Source organism: Takifugu flavidus, chromosome 22 (assembly GCF_003711565.1).
Source record: "Takifugu flavidus isolate HTHZ2018 chromosome 22, ASM371156v2, whole genome shotgun sequence".
Classification (NCBI taxonomy): domain Eukaryota; kingdom Metazoa; phylum Chordata; class Actinopteri; order Tetraodontiformes; family Tetraodontidae; genus Takifugu; species Takifugu flavidus.
The window spans coordinates 6,122,800-6,141,185 of NC_079541.1; the positions used below are offsets into that span (position 1 = coordinate 6,122,800).

The 18,386-nt window shown below is 53.2% G+C and overlaps 1 protein-coding gene across 1 annotated transcript; it reads right to left on the reverse strand.

Moving 5' to 3' along the window:
- Nucleotides 1-8,176: 8,176 nt before the first annotated feature.
- Nucleotides 8,177-12,562, reverse strand: mtpn (myotrophin). Its single transcript, XM_057022375.1, has 4 exons — nt 12,205-12,562; nt 11,290-11,403; nt 11,122-11,205; nt 8,177-9,079 (listed from the first exon to the last, which is right to left on the reverse strand). The coding sequence occupies exons 1-4, from the start codon at nt 12,274-12,276 to the stop codon at nt 8,993-8,995; spliced, it is 357 nt and encodes a 118-aa protein (XP_056878355.1). The 5' UTR covers nt 12,277-12,562; the 3' UTR covers nt 8,177-8,992.
- Nucleotides 12,563-18,386: the final 5,824 nt, after the last annotated feature.

Below are 18,386 nucleotides of genomic sequence, written 5' to 3' on the forward strand. Positions count from 1 at the left end.
ACAGGCCTTCCAGGACCTTCTTTAAGCAAACGGTCGGGAGCCTCTCGGAGACGGCGTCTGCGGCGGCGGCGCCGCGGCGCCCAGCGGTACCCTGATGACAGATTTCCTGTGCATCCGCATGCTAACGAGAGGCGCTCACTGAGTGTGGCGAGCGTCTGTCGCCGCCACCCGGGAGCTGCGATGAGTCATCAGGTGGTGGATCGAGGCCCCAGTATTTCAAATGTAGGTTTTTTTACAGTGCAGGAGGGGGCGTGGCCAGAAGAAGCACCTGACATCAAAGCAACAATCAGTTGGGAACTCTGCTGACCAGTGGGATCGTCCCACAGCTCCCAGTGCATCACAGGAAACAAATGCCAGCGAGGCTAACATTAGCGCACGCTGTTAGCGCCGTGCTTGTGTTCAGTTGAGGGCAGTAAAGGGTTAAAATTCGCCCCGAATGTTTTTTGCCCCGTGTTCGATGTAAGAGAAGCTAAAAAAAAAGGACCAAAGTTTCACAGGAAGCAACTTTTAAAGTTGCTAGCACCTTTAACCGTGTGAATCCGGGGGTCAAAGGTCAGTTAGCTGCTATGCTAATGAGAAATCAGCATTCGGCCAAATGAAACGTAACAAACGCTGACGCAAGCGGGCGATGGTGCATCTCCGCGCCTCAGACAAGAATGAGACAGCTTTTATCGGGATTCTCGGCGTCTGTCTCCGGCCTCGTGGCGTGGGGGCGGAGCCCAGCCGGAACCTTCGTTCTCTGTGACTGTCAAGCCGCCACAAAGCCGACAAAATCCAAACCCCCCCCCCCCCCCCAGAATCCTCTGGGGCCGCCGCCGCGGAGCGACGCGCCTTGTTAGACCTGATCTGTCACCGACTCGCTCGGTCTGGATTATACAATTAAAACCAAACTTTCCTCTCAAAGCTCATCAAAGCAGGAAGACCAAAGAAACTCCGGCAGCGGGAGCGTAAACACAGTCGTTAGCTTCTTTTATTCGTTAGCTTCTTCGGGTTATTTACTTTCGTTTCCTCTCCTCCGCCGGCTCATTAGCGCTTCTCTCCGTCGAGGCTTTTCCTCGGAGCAGATTCGCTCCGGTTGGTCGGGACCAGGCGGATCTCGGGGCATTACAATGCTAACGCTTGGGTTGTTGCGGCGGCTTCTGCAAGAGCTCTTTTCTCTTTGATTCCTTAATCCGCTTGTAAAACACGAGCGACGCTTCCGCCTTCGGTGATGTCAGTTGATCCTCTGACGTGCGAGAAGTTTTCGGTTTCACTCAGTTTCCGCCAACGTTGCTGACTTCTGACGACGGAAACAATGCTAACTTCAAAGCCAGGCTAACTTCCCGCCACCAGGCTCTTCCTGCTGCGGAGGAAACCAGTCGGAACGTTGGAGCGAAATTCAAAGACCGTCGTCCGCAGAGCGAGCGATGCTAGCGCACTCGTGGGAACCTTAGCTGTGTGCGTTAGCTGTAGCATGAGAGATAGAAACCAAACCATCAACCTCAACGTCTAGACATTTTTTGTCGCCTGTTCTGAGCTCAGATCCCAACGCGGGGTTCCGCTACATGTTAGCTTCCCACAGCTGGTAGCTGCGGCAGCATCCTGATTCCCCACCGGTGGCGGATGCACAGAAGATGCTACAAAGCTGCTAGCTCAGCGTTTGCTAACCGTCCTGTAATTACGAAGGCTAGTGCGTTTCCGAGCCGACGTCAGCACAGCGAGAGGGAGGAAGGGCATCATCAAGGGCGCGGCTGGAATCTGCCTCCGGATCTGCTGCCTCCACGCCGTTCTCGCTCCTCTCCGCGCTGCTTCCCTTTGATGTCCGCTGTTAGCGCTTAGCCTCTCTTACAGGACGCCGACGCGATAAGAGACGATAAAAGCGACGAATTTACTGGTGTTTATTCAGGACGAGCTGCGGATTCATGCTAACCTGGAGCTTTTGAGGCTAAGCTCCGCCCCCCAGCGTTATTTATCTCCTCCTCCCGCTCTTCCCGGCGGCATCAAGGTCACATTCCTGGTCTGGGATCGAGCCGGCGCCGACCCGCGAGCCAGAGGGTCCTGTGGAAACAGGAAGGACCAAAGTCCTTCCTGAATAAAAGGAATCTCGGTCATGCTAACACAGGCTAGCGTACGTCTGGATAAAAGAGGCAGGAAGGAGCTTCTATAGCACCTCCTCTTCCTTCTCCTCCTCCTCCTTCTCCTCTTCCTCCTCCTCCTCTTCCTCCTCCTTATCCCCCTCCTCCTCCTCCTCCTCTCCTCCTCCTCCTCCTCCTCCTCTTCTTCTCCTCCTCCTCTTCTTCCTCTTCCTTCTCCTCCTCCTCCTCCTCTTCCTCCCCCTCCTCCTCCTCCTCTTCCTCCCCCTCCTCCTCCTCCTCCTCCTCCTCCCCCTCCTCCTCCTCTTCCTCTCCTCCTCCTCTCCTCCTCCTCCTCCTCCTCCTCCCCCTCCTCCTCCTCTTCCTCTCCTCCTCCTCCTCCTTATTTTTAATCTCTGCTGCTGAAGTGGATGATAACGGATGTTTTGTGGGGACTCTGCTGCTCTGGGAAGATCACGGTTTCTATGCCGACCTGCAGGTGCAGGAGGAGGAATTAGCATCAAAAAGTTCGGTGAAACTTCCCCAAAGATTCGTGGAACTACCGATAAACAGGCCCCAACCTGTAATTAAACTCTGATCAGCTAGACCATAATTAAAGATCCCCTTATCAGTTTTCTTTGACAACATGATAAGAACCTTTACAAATGACGCAGGAGCTAGCTTCTCCCGCGCGGCTCCATTTTTAGCCTGGAGGAAAATATACGCTACATTTCCGGATTGCCAATGAGGTGACACTGTTCTTTTGTTTGCTTCGTGACTTCCTGCCGTGATTTTCCTCCCCCCCATTTTAGCGTAGCCGTCGCTGTAGCATTCACGTTGCCTGAGCTAACAACTCGACAACATAATTAGCGAAGTCGTAACAGCGGCCAATTAATACTCAACGAGCATCAACAGGGAGGCGAAGAGGGCCGAGGATCTTCTCTTTTATGGTGTAAGTTAGCGTGATACCCCGAAGCTACAAGGCTAGCATTGTGAAGAATTACTTTGAAACCAAAAACCACTTATTGAATTTATTAATTTTTCCCGTGAAGCTAGAAAAGCTAACAGACTGGAACTCCAAAAGTTGCTACAGTAAAGCACTTCCTGTTCCTGTCAGGTGACGTGTGACCTCATCCTGCTCCACTGCTCTGTAAAAAAACTAGCATTTTTAAAGCTAGCCACTAGATCACATGTGTAAACAGGCGATCCGTAGCCATGACGACCACCAGTAGCATCTCAACTGTCAAGGGGTCAAAATTTGACGCGAACAAGCAAATCTCGGGATTTTAGGAGGAGAATCAGATTAATCCGATCGCTCCGTTACCAGGATGGAACCTTCCTCCCGGGAGTGAAGCTGTTTAGATAAAGAAGCACGTGAATGCTAGTTGACGTGGGGGGGGGGGGGGGGGGGGGCTGAACCGTCCTAAATCACATTAATCACCTAAAAAAAAAATTATATTTCCAGTTCTTAATGAAGAAAAATTACAGACCCACGGCTGCACCGCTTGTTAGCTAAACAAGCTAGCCTCTCCATCACCGATCAATAACCGTCAGGCCGGCGGGCGAGAGAAGGCGCCGCGGAGCCTTAAAAGATGAAGCGTTCCGTGGAGTCTGCCACGGTTCTCCGTCATCCTGGAGTCAACAACGTTCTGCCGAGGAACTTCCCAAACCGGCTCAAACCGGAGAAAAACACGCTAGTTTTTACTGCAGAGACCTGCTAGCAATAACAAGCTGGATGTGCTCACTTTTATGGCTAACTTTTCAAAGTCGAGCCCCCGCCGAGACCAACTCTGCAACCACGGCGCGACCCCAAGACCAGGGTGGGCGGGGCGTCGGAAAACAAAAGTTCTGATAAACACGGCGAGCCGCGGCGCGGCGCTAATCAAAAGTCTGAGGGGGAGAACGCAAACGTCAGCGGTCAAACGCAGAAATTATGCATGCGGAGATTAAAGTGCTCCTCGCTAATGCTAAATGCGACCCGTGCGCTCATTTCCATCTCATTCTGCAGCTGGCTATGCTAAACCGAGAAGGCTAAGCTAATAACGTGTCCTGCGATTTCACCTTGGATTATTCAGAGTTTGGGGTTTTCACATTCACACCAGCTGAGCGTCGCATTAATGAGGGGAAAGAGAAGCGCGGCGCTCCTCAGCTGTGGTCAGCATGCTATCCGACCTCGCGGCTAATGTCAACGTCGTGACGAGCTTTGGACTATTTGCTTGTAGCTTGGAAACTTGTGGTTGCAGCACCGATGCTTGAGCCAACTTTTCCAATTAAGAGCCTAAACTTTAGCAACTTTAGGCTCTGAAAGCAGCAGGAAAGAGAGAACCGACGGTCCACATCAAAGCAAACGTCCGCCCTGATGCCAAACATCAAAGGAAACGGTGTCAGATCCAAAGGGCTGTTTAGCTACGAACCTCCTGATGGGATTAATGCTAACAGAAAATGACAGAAAGTCCACATCGATCTCCTCGGCTGAAATTAGCTGATTGTTTGAGCTCGATTTCAAGCCGACGACATTTCAGGCAGTTTAATCGCATATTGATCTGATCACAAAATAGCTGCAGCCGTATGTCAGGCCCGTTGAATCTGGGACAGCGTCCAGGCTAATGGGCTAGTTTTAGCCCTGACGACGCCCTCCGCTGGTCGCCGTGTCTCCAACGTGCTCCCACCTGTCACGTGACCGGTGAATTAACCCCAAGCTAACACTAATTTGCGGTTGGAGCCACGTCAGGAAACTTATTTCTGAACATCTCACGCAAGCTAACGACGGAGGACGTCCGCCGCCCATATGGCGCCGCTCACGCCGCTGTCAGACTGTTAGCAGCGGGGAGGTAAACAGCACGCGGCGCCGGATTTAGCCCACGTCTGACCACGACAGTCGCCCGAAGAGCGTCGGCAAAGTTTCAACAACATTTGCAGATATCTGCTTCCTCTTTCCCAACTCCCCCGTCCCGATCTCGCCGTCCGTCGGCCTCGGCGTTGTGATTCCCGCCCGTCCGCTCACCGGAGCGCCGCGTCTTCGTTGGGTTTCCATCTAATTTCATCCACCCAGGAAATAAGCGGGAGGACAGATGCAAACAAGCGTAATCAGCCCCCCTGAGAGGCCCTCGCTGATGGGCTAAACAAGCGTCCGCGGTGCCGGCGCCCATTAGCCTCTGCGGCTACCGCCAGCTCTGACAGGGCGCGGAGTTGTTAGCGGTTGCGAGATCATTTGAAAAAAGGCTCGATAATTGCCGGCGATGTCTGACAGCTTTGAGTGGGGGTCCCCCAGGAGGGGGGGGGGGGGCTCTGAATTGACTGATCTTCCTGGTTTGAGCCTCGCTCGCGCCGCTAGCACGATCAATTTCAGAAATCGCGCTGTCATCGCTGGATGTCCACAAGCCCTTAAAAGTTCTGAGGAATGGTGGACACACGTAAACAGAAACGGCGCCTCGGGGAAACACAAGGACCCGACGTCGCCCACGGTTTCTGGATCCGGATCACGGATACGAGCTAAAGACCACCTGCCGATCAATAGTGATCAGCAGCGATCGATCAATATTGAGCCTCAGTTGGCAGGAACCAATCTGACCCGGATCTGGTCGTTAATTCGACCTTCAGACGATGGGGTCAAAGAGTGTCTCACGCTTGACCCCCCCACCAGACTCCTTGGTCTGGACGTGGTCGGTGACCCAAGAGGCTAACTGCGTAGCACGCGCAGCTCCTTAATTGAGCGCATGTCTCGTGCAAATGTCCGGCTAGCTTGCAGCGAAGCATGTCATCATCGTGCTAACTGTGCTGGTCCGGCTCCGGAATCAGGAAGTATGAAACCACGTTCCTGGTGAAGAGAGGGAGGAGGAAGAGAAGGTAGAGGGTTCCTGGCTTCACCCAGCTAGCATTATTCAAAGGGGACGGCGCTAGCAGAGACATAACCCTTCCGTAATGGACTAGCCTCAAGTGCTAGCTGCACCTTCAGAGATGGGGCGGCGTTCTGTAGCGTTCTGACCAGGAAAGATGGCCGCCGCAGGAGATGATGGACTCCTGCTGGGGGGGTCGGGAGAGGAGGCTCATGGGAGCCGGGAGGCCGGAGCTGTGTTCCGATCTCTTCCGTCGAGGACGCGACGGGCTTAAATCTCGTAGCCATCGAATTCAACAGCCGGCGTTACGCCACGCGAGCGCACATATTCATGCTAATGCGGTGAAACCGCGTCAACGAGCTAACGGGGAATAAAACTCCGAACTGATAAATGATTGGGAGGCGGCTGCCGAAGGCCTCGGGAGGTTTATCGGAGCGATAATTAATGCATTAAAACCCGTCACCGTGGAGCACAAGAGACAACGGCACCATTCTGGATTAGGAATGGCATTAGCCGAAGCTAACGGGTGATCCGGATGACTTATTGCTCGTCAACTTTTTAAGTTTTCCGACGTTGGTTGCCTGGTTGGGAGAGCGTTCCTGGCGGCGTCCTCGAGTCGTTATACGTCCAGTTAAAACGTTCCTGGCTGATTTGCGGCTGCATCAATCCCGGGAACGAGCGCCGCGGCGTCCACGGCGACTCCGAGCAGGCCGGTCGCAGTTTCCCCGAGGACAAAAAGATGACGGATGGACGAGAGCGGCAACGCGGCTTCAGCGTAATCCTGGTCTTTGATCTGTGCTTTGATCTTCCCATCATCTTCAGCTTTATCTCCCCGTCACCTCGCCAGGCGGCGCGGTGAGCTAGCCTCGACGGGAAACACAGCTAAAGGTCAGGAATGTCGCCTTCGGACAGGGAAAAGCGAAGATGTTCTCCTCCAGAACTGGCAGCTAACGCGTCTTTAGCCGTAAACAACACATGCTAGCTCGAGTGTAGCGCTAATCCACCGCGGCACGCCAACAGCGGACCCCCCCCAGACGCCAGGTTACACCCAACAGGGGTGCGAGATGCCGTCGCCGGTTCATTTCAGCGGTGGGGGGGTGAAGAGCGACCCGTCCAGCAGGACCCACGGGACCAGCTGGGGCTCACAGTTGGCCCGCGCCCAGAGATGGGATGAGCGCGAGGAAGGAGACAATCAGGAGTCTGTATTAATTATGCTGACGAGCTGAATTAGCTACTTCATTAAACGCCCGTGTGAGCCGGTTGATCGCGAGGGTCCCCCCCACACACACACACACACGGACGCGCGCCGGCCTTAATTGTGGCTCCTTGTAATCAGTGTTGACGACTCGGCGATCAATTAGGGCCCTGTCCTGAGAGGACGGCGGGGGGGTGGTCCTGCGTGGAATTTAGCACCGTCAATATAATAATTCCGCCTGTTAATTAAGGCACAGCGACGCGCGTGATCGCGCCCCCTGCAGTTCCCCGCTGGGCCGGCAGGTGGCAGCAGAGCTCACGTCAACCTGCAGCCTGGATCATCGCTCTTCATCACCGGCTGACGCCTCGATGAGGACGGGGAGAAACCGGGTGTTTTATAATCCAATTATGTCACTGTCGGCCAGGAGCCGACCCCCCCGCCCCCCCATTTAAATGAGCGGGGGGGGGGCGGAGACGAGGCTAATTTTAATTTCATCAGCGGTCGCTCATGTTGCCATAATTGAGTCCGAATATCTGACGCAACGTCGCGCTTCAGCCGATATCGACCCCCCCAGGTGCCCCCCCCACCGCCTCAGGCAGACCTGCAGGTGCCCCCGACACACCTGAAATATTTACTGTGGGGGCTGAAGGCTGACGGGTGTCCAAACCCAGAACAATGAAACCGGGTCAGGTGATTCTCCAGCCGCTCACCTGTGCAGCGAGAGCTTCCTGAATTAGCTTAGCATTAGCCGCTGTCCTGTCGGGGCAGATGTGATGGGAGCCGAAGCTAGCGAGACATAATAGCGTAGCTGGAGGCGGAAAGTAAGATTAGAGCCCCCGCCTTTTTTAAACATTTGGGATGGATTGCTCTCTAAAATCGGGAGTCAATGCCCCCCGGGGCTGAGAGGAAACCAGGGGTGGAGTTTGTCAAATGATACAACAAAATTAGCCTTTTACTCCGGCTGGAAACGAGGTCGTCGAACACGTTCCCGCGGCAACGGCAGCTGAATAAAAGAGCGGGAGCAACATTCATTGTTCCGAGAGCTAATCCCCCCCCCCCCCCCCCCCCAAGAAATGCGCCCATTTCCACCAAAATGAGGGTTTTGCAGGTGTTTTTATTCATTTTTACAGACTTTTTGTCACAACAAAGCATCTTTTTTTCCGTCTATTACATCGAAGTATCATTTGAAAGCAACCAAGAGAACCAGCGATGGTTCCACAGCAGGAAAGCAAAGGTCGCCCACATGCACCCCCCCACCCTTATATCACCCCCCACCACCACCAGAAGCCCCCAAAACTGCAAAATACACAGAAGCTGCAAAGAAAAACGGCTAATTGTTGAAAATCTCACTCCAGGATGGAAAAGTTCTAAAACTCTATGATGTGTCGTTAGCAGAGCTTCAAACGGACCAGTGACGTTTATTCTCGTTAAAAATGGCAACATTCAAGTCTTGCTAGTAGCCAGCACGGTGATTAGCACGTAGGAAGTCAACGGAACCGGGAATCGGCCCGGCTGGAGGCGGTCCGGACTCCGCCCGACCCATCAGAACCAACCATCAAGGTCCACGTGTGCCCGTCCAGTCTGCTAGCATCAGCGGATGATCCGGCGCCTCCGGGCTTCTATTAAAGTCGTACAAAAAAAAAAAAAAAAAAATGCTAACGGGCTAGTGCGGCGTAGCGGTTTGATCTGTCGCGAATCGGAGACGTTTAAGTGCGTAAGCGGGTTAGCGAGTGAGTTCTGGTCGGAGCAGCGTTCCAGGGTCCAGGTGGCAGGAACGGACCGAAACCTTAGAAAGATGAGAGAAGAAGCACTCCAGAGACAAGATGAAGCTCCGACAGACGCAGCAGGGCCGTGGGGGGGCGTCTGTCCGCTGCGTCCGTCCGTCCGCCCGCCCACCCCAACGCCCCCTCTCATTGGAGGAGCGCCTTGATGCTGGCGTCCTCGGCGCACTCCAGGGCGCTCCTGCCGTCCGGCGCCTTGATGTCTTTGTCGGCTCCCTGCGGAGGAGAGGACACACCAACGTTACACGCTGCCGCCATCGCCTCCCTCGCCGCCCGCCTCTGGCAGACAGGGGTGGGGGGGGGTTAAGGTGAGGACGGCGTGGGGATGCTTCTCTCTGGCGGGAAAACGGGCGACTTTTAAAACGCGCCTCCGCTCTTTTGTGATCGACGGAAACTTTAGGGACGGCGCGGCGGCCCGGATCAGAGCGGCCGTATCCTTCCACCGTCTGGAGGTTTGATAAAGTAGCGCCGCGTTTAATTACGCTGCAGACTGGAGCGGGTTCGGGGTGGGGGGCTCCTCCCTCCCGCCCCCCCAGCTCTGGGGAAGTCATTAGCGGCTGGCTCGGGAACGTTCCTGCACAATTCCACAGGCCTCATTTAGACCAGCAGGAAACGGCATCACCCCCCCCGGACACACGCGTGTGTATCCAACAGGTACATCCCATAATAACCCCGATCACCACAGTCTACTGCCCTGAAACAGACAGTTATGAACCGACACGTCTGCCTAACGAGCCCCCCCGACTGAACGATGACGCTCCACCACCACCACCATCATCATGGACCCAGGAGCAGGAAGTGGGCGGTAACTCAATGCTTCCGTCTCGCCAAAAGTCCGCGTTCATTTTTAATTACGCCACCAGTGGACGGGATTGATTCGTGTATCGGGTCAGAACGCCAATCAAACCTCTCCTGCAACCTCTCCTTGAACGCCGGCGAGTCGGCTGCTCATCTCACATGAGTAGAACCCCCCCCAACCCCCCCCCCCCCCCGCGGGGCCTCGCGACCTTTCGGCTGCTTGGGGGCGTTAATCCCGGAGTGGGAGCGGGCTGAGCGACACCTGTGGGTTCGCGTCCTCCCATAATCCCCGGCGAGGCTGTGCGCCCAAACACCTGCCGCCAGAAACGGGATTTCAATCCTCTGAATTGTTTCCTTGACTGTGAGAGAGTCCTCGGGGGGGGGGCATGCCCTCGCTGTTGCCGGTAGCAACGCCTGTCCAACAGATGCATGGCAGGCTTGTGTAAGCCGAGCACAACTTCCTGAAACGTTCCTCATTTCAACAACGTTCCTCCTCTGGGACCTTTTTCTTGTAGTTTCACGTATTTGTACAAAAGACATTTTCCACGCATCTATTCGGATTAAATAAATTTAATTCAGATCCAGATATTTCGGCCCAGACGAGGAAGCGCCGCCCGTCCCGCCAGCGCCGTTGTTTAAGGCGCAGGTCCGTCTCGGGGGGGCGTTGGCTCCCAGCGCTGGTGGGGTTCATCAGGAGAAGTGAGTCACGTCTCCCCTAAATCCTGATTAGACATAAACATCTGCTGAGTGAACTGCCAGGACATCAGCTGGGTCCAGAACCCTGAACGGGCCTGAAGGACCAGACCCAGCTGCTGCTCACAGGCCAGACGACCCGGCAGAACTGCAGCAGAAACAAGGCGGCCAACTGAAACTCAGACCAACAGGAAGTCCTCAATGAGCCGTGAAGCACGAGAAGGGGCTTGGCCCCGGCTCTGACTGGGACATGTGGTCTTCCTCCCACTTCCGTTCGGTTTGACGCGGCTCTAAATAACATCGCTTATATGCAGGGCGGGGGGGGGGCGGGGGGGCGATCTCTATAAACAGTGGTGGGAGGTGGTGCCCAGGCAAACGTCTCTTATCTCACAATAACTCCTGCATAACGGCAGCGAAGCGACTGACAGAAGTCCTTGTGTTCACCCACTGGACCACTGTGGGCCACATTCAGAGCCGTGGTCGTGTCGCCAGCTGCCCTCTGTCCTCACAGATGTGGCTGCACGTTAGCATCTGTGTCACAGAGGGTTCCAGAGGTACCGCTGGGGTCAGGGATGGAGGACGGGCCACAGCGCCCCTGAATGAAACTGCTTAAAAACACAAAAAACAAAACAAAACGGCGCGTTTTGTGGACATTCCATCTCGGCCCGTGTGGAGCTGTGTTAAGGGGCCTTTTGTGCGGCGAGTTAGCTCATCAGCGCTCGTGGCTAAAGGGACGCAAACACACGAGCGCTAATCGCAACACCAACCTTTTCTAGCAGGAGCTTCACACAGGCGACGTGATTCTCAAGGCAGGCACAGATCAGCGGGGTCAGTCCGTGTTTGTCAGTAGCCTGCACAAACACAGGGGTGTATTCATCTGTGCGTTTCATTCATTTCAACCAGTGAGTGTGTGCGATGTCGGCCGCGGCTCCTACGTTAACGTTAGCTCCTGTCGAAATGAGGAACTCCATCACCTCCTTCTGGCCAAAGTCTGCCACGATGTGCAGAGGCTTCCTCCCAGTGTCCAGGGTCCGGTTCACATCTTCGGCCTGAAACGACACATTTAAGCGGGCGGAAACGCGTCAACAACCAAACAATGAGTGAAATCGGGGGCAGATGAGGGAAATGCATGATCAAACCCAGCTCCTATAAACCTTACCCTCAATCAAATGGATGAATAAAGCAACACTGTCGGTTGCAGGTGCAACTACATAAAGCAAAGTGCCTGAGGGCAATTGAATCCCCTCAACGATGCTGGTGCATGCACGCATTCCTCTGTTCACCCCAACATTAGCAGCACATGACTGACACTCCTGGGGAAGGCGATGGCAACAGAATCATTGTATAGAAACACAAGAATGGGCTGTGTTAATTAGCATTCCTGGTTAGCTGTCCGTCATGGAGGTCCGAAGCTAAGCGCATCTTTAGCTTACCAACAGGTTGTTTCCGGTAAAAACTAGCCGGGACCACCAAACGTGCTCCAGTTCGATCTTCCCCCAGGCGTGAAAAATGGCCGCATAACGATGCAAATCCAGACAAAAGCGTCTGGTTTTCCTGCAGTATTCGACCATTGTGGAAGTAGCGCTAACTACGCTAACTACGCGTTTGCTCTGCAACAGCTTCCCTTAAACGCCGTAAAAAGCAACTAGCCTGCCAATAATATGAGATAACGTAGAGATAAATGCTGGATCGAATCGACAACGTTATTATTCCTGATTCTGTTGTACCCAGCTACGATTAGCCACCAGGCTGTCATGTCTGCGATGGATACTTTGTCGTTAGCTTAGCGGCCAAGCGGTCATAAAATGGTTAACGCGGAGGAAAAAGGAGTCAAATTGCAGTTTTCTTACCGTCACTAGTTTGGATTTGACCTCGTCCAGGTCTCCGGTGTTCAATGCCCACATCAAATTCGTATTTTCCATCCTCCCAGGTCTCTCGTTCCCGGTTCTGTTGCGCTTCGGGGTAGTTATCAACTTCAATGATGGGGTGGTCAAAGTTAGCTAGCTAGCGCTGGAAAACGCTTCCACTTACACAGTGAAACCGGATATTATCTAGCTTTGGTTGGAAAAACGCAGTTTCGGATGAATTCGGAATGTAAATGGGACGTCTTGGCGAACGAACCCTGAAAAAAAGACTCTTAAGAAGTTTCTGAAAGATCGTTGGGGGATCCGCCTTTCTGCAAGCCGGAAGTGATTACGATGCCTTTACCCGGAAGTTCACGTTTCCTTTAAAAAAAATGTAACGAGCTTTTGTGCGTGTAAAAGTTATTTTATTTCAATAACAATTTTCCTGACTTTCAAATGGGAAGTTCTTTTGAATCCATTCTTTTGTAGTCGCGGTTGTTGTCTATAATTAAATCACACGCGGTCGATAAAATATGCCTTCTTGATAGCACTTCCGGTTTACAGATCGACCGCAAAAGCGGAAATTCCAACGGTAACATGAGCGAGCGTTAATTTTAGCTTTTGTCTTTTGCTTCTGTCAATTATACACTGACAGGAAAAACCTTGCCGCAGATTACAGTCTACAATCCTGAACATCCAATGCTGTAACAAGGAGAATAAAACAAAACAGAAGTAATTAAACAACCTGCAATGAGTGTTGAAATAAATTGTTGAAATACATTTCTCATGCCATCTACTCTCGCAACTCACCTTCTGCTCATACAACTCCTTCCTCTCCGAGAGAGGCATATATTATTCATTATTCAAAGATTTTCTACAGGTATTCCCATTGTGTCAGGGAGCTTGCACACACATCTGCAGAGTCCACAGTGACTCTGTAGGTATGGAAGAAAGCTGAAGTAGGCCTGATCAGCCTGACTATCAGACTCCAACAAGACTAGCAGAAGTGATCTGACAACGGTCCTCGTGATACACGATGATGCTTTACTTGAATGCGTTTGGTGCAGCAGGTCGTTGTTGTGGGGGTCCTTATGGGAGCCAGAGCAATCAATGCAGCACCTGTTGGCGCCCCACTCTCAGGGCTGCCTTCATTGTCATTGGACCCTTGAAAAGCAGCTCAATCAATCCCCAACAAGAGCCGGAATCAGTTACAGAGCAGCTGCGGGCCAAGAGGCAGAATGAAGAAGCGGCCATTACGTGGCCTTGATGTGTGCAGAATGAAGGCCGGGCGATCAAAGCCGCACCACGGCTCTCTTAAAACAGTGTCGCCCCTCCCTCTCTTTTCTCTTCTTTGATCTCCTCCTCCTGATGAAGCGATATACACCTTTTCTCCGCAGCCTCCCTGTATGAATGTCAGGCGATGGCTATGGGGTTTGATGGAGTCGGCAGCCGGTGGGAACCAATCCCGTCGGCCGATGGAAGCAACAATAAAAGAGGCCGTTTGGAGAAAACTCAATACGGGCATATGATCAGAATCAGAATGCTGCTGATGAGATCCAACAGCTCCGCTTTCTTCTATAGTAGATCTCCTTTATGACCCCCCCTCACCCCGCAGCAGCAGAAACAGGTATTAAAACCTGTTTTATGCGATGGCAATAACCTGCCCTGCTGCCGCGCGTTGCCGTGTCCCTCACCCGTATGCTGCCGCCGCTTCTGCTCCCTCTTATGCTAATGTGACATATATGAAGTTCGTACATGCTAATTATCATGTCCGCATGCTAATGTTTCACATTTAGCTCGCGACATCCTCTAAAAAGCCGCTCCCTCTCCGACGTTCCCGTCAAGGTCGGAAACCTTTTTTTTTCCGGTTGAACCTGCGCTTCTGAAAGCGTCTCCATCCATCTGAGCGAAGGGAGAGAGTCTTCTCTCACGATAATGCTGCAGGCATGACAGTGGGACGCCTCCATTCCTCCGCGGGAGCTGCGACTGTCCATTAAAATGTCCACAAATGTGCTAAAATAAAATGGACTCCGTCCTCGGCAGCTATCACGGCTGATGCCTGACAGCGCACATACATACATCCCATAATGGGACAGCCACAGCTCAGGAGAGAAGGACGTAATTTACACACATCACCTCTGTAGGCTAATTACTAATTCATGTCATTGATCAAATGTAACTTTCAGACGAGGACTGAGTTGCTTTGCTCAGCTCCCTTTTATTTAGAAAGCGCTTTAAAACAACAGCCTCTGCCAAAGTGCGGTACAAGAACACAAAACGCAAGTCCAGCAATAAACGTTGCTTAAATATTAAATATTGCTGTTGTAATGTTAAAACTTGTTTGACATTTGACAGCTAACTGCTAATTGTGTCAATCCACGGGATGACGGTGGTTTGGTTTCCTGAGGACTCTTTCAATGGCTTCTGAACACAACACTGAGTATTTATTTTGCGAAAGGCAACAGTTGAGGTTGGATTTTTGAGCATGTCCTTCCCCCCCGTGGAACTGTACACAGTCAACGATTAGCTAAATCAAACTTCCCATTTGGAAACGCGCTGTTTAAAGGTCATGTTCGCAGTGTTTCCCCAGCCTGTCCTCATCATGTTGATTAGGGCTCTGAAGGGTAATCCATACTTAGTAAATTGGTTTAATCCATCTATCTCGCTTGTACACGGCCTTGTCTCTGTCACGGATAAATGTAACATGATTAGCGAGGCTTCGCCGCGACTGTTGCTCGCGGACGCAGAAGGTACGGCGGCGCGGAGTCGGAACAGTGGGAAGAGTCACCTCGGATGTCAGGTCTGTCTGTCTCCATGGCAGTTCCTGAGCCACCTGCTGCTGTAAACCTGTGGGGGTTAGCATGACGCGTGGAACTGGGACATCCCGAAATGGCGGGAAAGTTGCTATTTAGCATGAATGTTGCAGCAAAACGAGGCAAAAGGAGCTGAAAAACGAGGCATCAGATGAAATGGAACTCCTAATGGTGAGGAGGGTTTGGCTGAAGATGAGACGCTGACCTGTGGAGGCGGCCGAGAGGGGCCAACAGGGGGGCTGCAGGTAGGAGCGAAACGCTGGGCACCATCTGGGCGATAGGGCGGCGGGGCGATAGGGCGGCGGGGCGGCTGGACAAGACATTGGTGGTAAATCATGTCCCATCCAATAGACCCAAAAGTTACAGGGTGTAAACCTCTGCAATGAGCAGATAAAGGATTATTACATGGCCAGTGGGTGCTAGGTCGACGCTAACGTAGCCGCTGTAGCTGCTTTAATGTCTGAGAAAGCAGCCGCGCGCTAAAGTTAATGTTGAGAGGAGACGCTCACGCGGTCCAGGGACAAAGGGTTTGAAAACACGCCAGCGGTGATTGAACCAGTCTCAGAGGCAACTCCAAGCTCTCCGGGTCGGGGGGCAACGGTGGGCGACGCTCCTGGCGCGGCGGAAGGCCTGACCCGTGTTCTGATCCTGACCCGCCTTTGCCGAGGAGCTCAGGCTCTGTGGGCGAACGCCGCGCGCTGCCTCCCTCTAGAGGTCAGGTCGTGGATGAAGCCTTCCATCACGGCTGCGTGGGCGGGACAGAGGAAATGGAGACGGATCCATTCATGCAGACGCTGAACCGCCGTCAGAACTTCCGACCCACTGACGTGTGAAAAATGCTGACTGGATCAACGTTCACCGCCACTCCAGAGGTGTTCGCACAGAAAGTCCTGGTTTCAGAGGACAGCCCATCATTTCTCTTCTCATTCCAGGGTGAGTTTTGGGGCATCTTCCAGGCCGCCGCCGCGGTGACTCCGAGTCTCCGATCATCACCGTGATTCCCTGATTCCTACAAGCTCTAATAAATAGAGCAGAAAGCGCGGATGTCCCATTGTTCCCTCCTATCACCTTCCATCATCTGGCGCTCCCCCTCCCATTAGGCAGCGCTCCCGTCCCATCATCCATCACTCGGAGGTTCCGTCCAACGCCGGCCGCCCCTCATCGCCCCTGAGTGGTCCTGACGAGGGGCCCGTGCTTCCCGTGGCAGATGTGGGTCCTGATAGGATGTGACAACTTTATTAGGTGGGAATCAGGAAGGCCGTGGTTTTCCTTCTCCGGTGGACGCGAGAGCCACGAGCGCCGCCGGCTTTCTTTTCTGTCATGGGTGGGATTCTCTACCTCGTTTAATCTGCTTCTATCCAGAGCCGACGGCCCTCTTCCCCCCCCCCACAGACACACACATGTCGCCCCATGGGGACGGCTCCGATTGTTGGTGCTGTTAACGGAGGGTCCCTTCACTGGCCTTCGGGTCGGCGCGAGTCACTTCCGAGCTCATCAAACCGCCAAAGCTCACTCTCAACTTTTAATAAATCCTGAGTGCCACCAAGAGATGGGGGGGGGGGGGGGTGTAAATTCCCAAGGCCCTGAAAGCTTGATGGGCTTTAGCGATAATAAACGAATAAATAATGATTTTCCATTTCTCCGGTATATTCCGTTCGTGTCAGGTGAGATTATTCATTTCGGCTTGACAGGAAAAACCGTCTCTTCAGTTAATGCGTGGACCCAAATGGGGTGGGGGGGGGATTAAGACGGCCGCGTTCCCGAATCCTCTCGCTCGAGACCGAAATGGAAATCGCCCAATTTACCCGGGAGGGTTGAGTGGCGACGCGGACGGAGAGGATTTGGGCGTCCTTTACCCCGGCTTTGTCAGCAGTTCATCCCCCCGGTGGGCGGATCAGAACAGAGAGGAAGAGGCAGCTGCTGCTGGCGTACCGGACCAGTCAGAACCAGACGCTGCTGCCTCCCTTCAGAGCCTCAGACCTTCAGTTCCGGTGATCGGAACGTTCCTCCAGCTTCCAGGAGCTAATTCATCATGGAAACCATCACCTGAACCGCAGTTTCATCCTCCCTGCGATATCATCAGGGCAGAAGATGAGAACGACTTGACTTGACCTTCAGTTGGTTCTGCCCAGTAGTCGTTTTCCAAGGTCTTTCTGCGGATAAAGGATGCTGGTTCATATCCTGGGATGGCTCATGGGGCCCAGCCCCTGTTGCTTGTGTTCACTACAGGTGTGCAATAGTTGGGTTAAATGCAGAGGCTAAACTCACTCTTCGCTAACTGGGTGAGCAAATAGCTCAAAAGCTGCTCTGTCCGGTTCTTTAGACCCAGGTGGTGGCGGCACAGCTGGAACACAAGGCTGTCGGAGCTGCACGGGCGAGCCTTCGCTCCACATTAAATTAAGGGGAGATGGGCTCGTTAGCGCTCAGGCAGCCTTCCAGCACGTATGTAGCTAACCGAGGCCAGGCTGTTGGACGGAGCGCGCTCACGGGCGGCGCTAAACATGCACGGCTCAAGGTTTTACAGCGTAACCCGCTCGACTACTCGGAAGGCGAGCAACGAGACGGAACGAATGCGTTTGAGGTTATGGGTTTATTTACAGACGGCGCAACTTTTGCACGCGCCGCTGGAATAATCGGGGTTCGTTTTGGCCAAATTAGAGGAACAAGTAGGAAGTGTTAAAAGGGAAGTGGCTCCGACACGACGGTGTCGCCGTCCTCCACCGGCGATTGTTTAGGTCTTAATAACTTTGGATTTGTAATTTCATGCTGTGTAAGCGGATAATCTGTCAGCTGGAACAGCCGATCTGTTTCCATCGGCGCATCGTCCTGCACGTTAGCGCCCGTCGCGCTCCGCCATATTTGCGTGGCAACGCTCTTCTTTTAGCTGATCCGCTAACTTAATCTTTGCTGCTGGGAAATTTGTCAGCGGCTCACGGGGAAAAAAAACTGGGATGCGGGATGGATTCACCAGCTTCACTTAGCATCTTCGGATCCCGTTAGCTCGACGCTCCGATGGACCGGAGGCCCAACGGTGAGCGCCGGTGATGAAATCGAACATTTTTTTGCGATGCTGGCGTCACACGAGCGGCCCGCTGCAGCCTGATGGGCCCTTCATCAGTGGGGCCCCGCAAGAGGAAGAAGAAGACAGTCCAAATTGCGGTTTTTAGCCGCTATGCCAGTTTGCATAGCGCTGAAGTGACGATTAGCCCATCATTTGGGCTGCATTAGCATGGAAATGGCAGTTTAACTGCCGGTGAATTTATTCAAACATGCAGAACCAGCTCGGGGCCTGCAGTTTGCACAGGTACCGCTGCATTTGGTTCCAGGGCTGCATTAGCATAATTGTAATTACCCGCGTGGTCAGAAGCCTGGCTG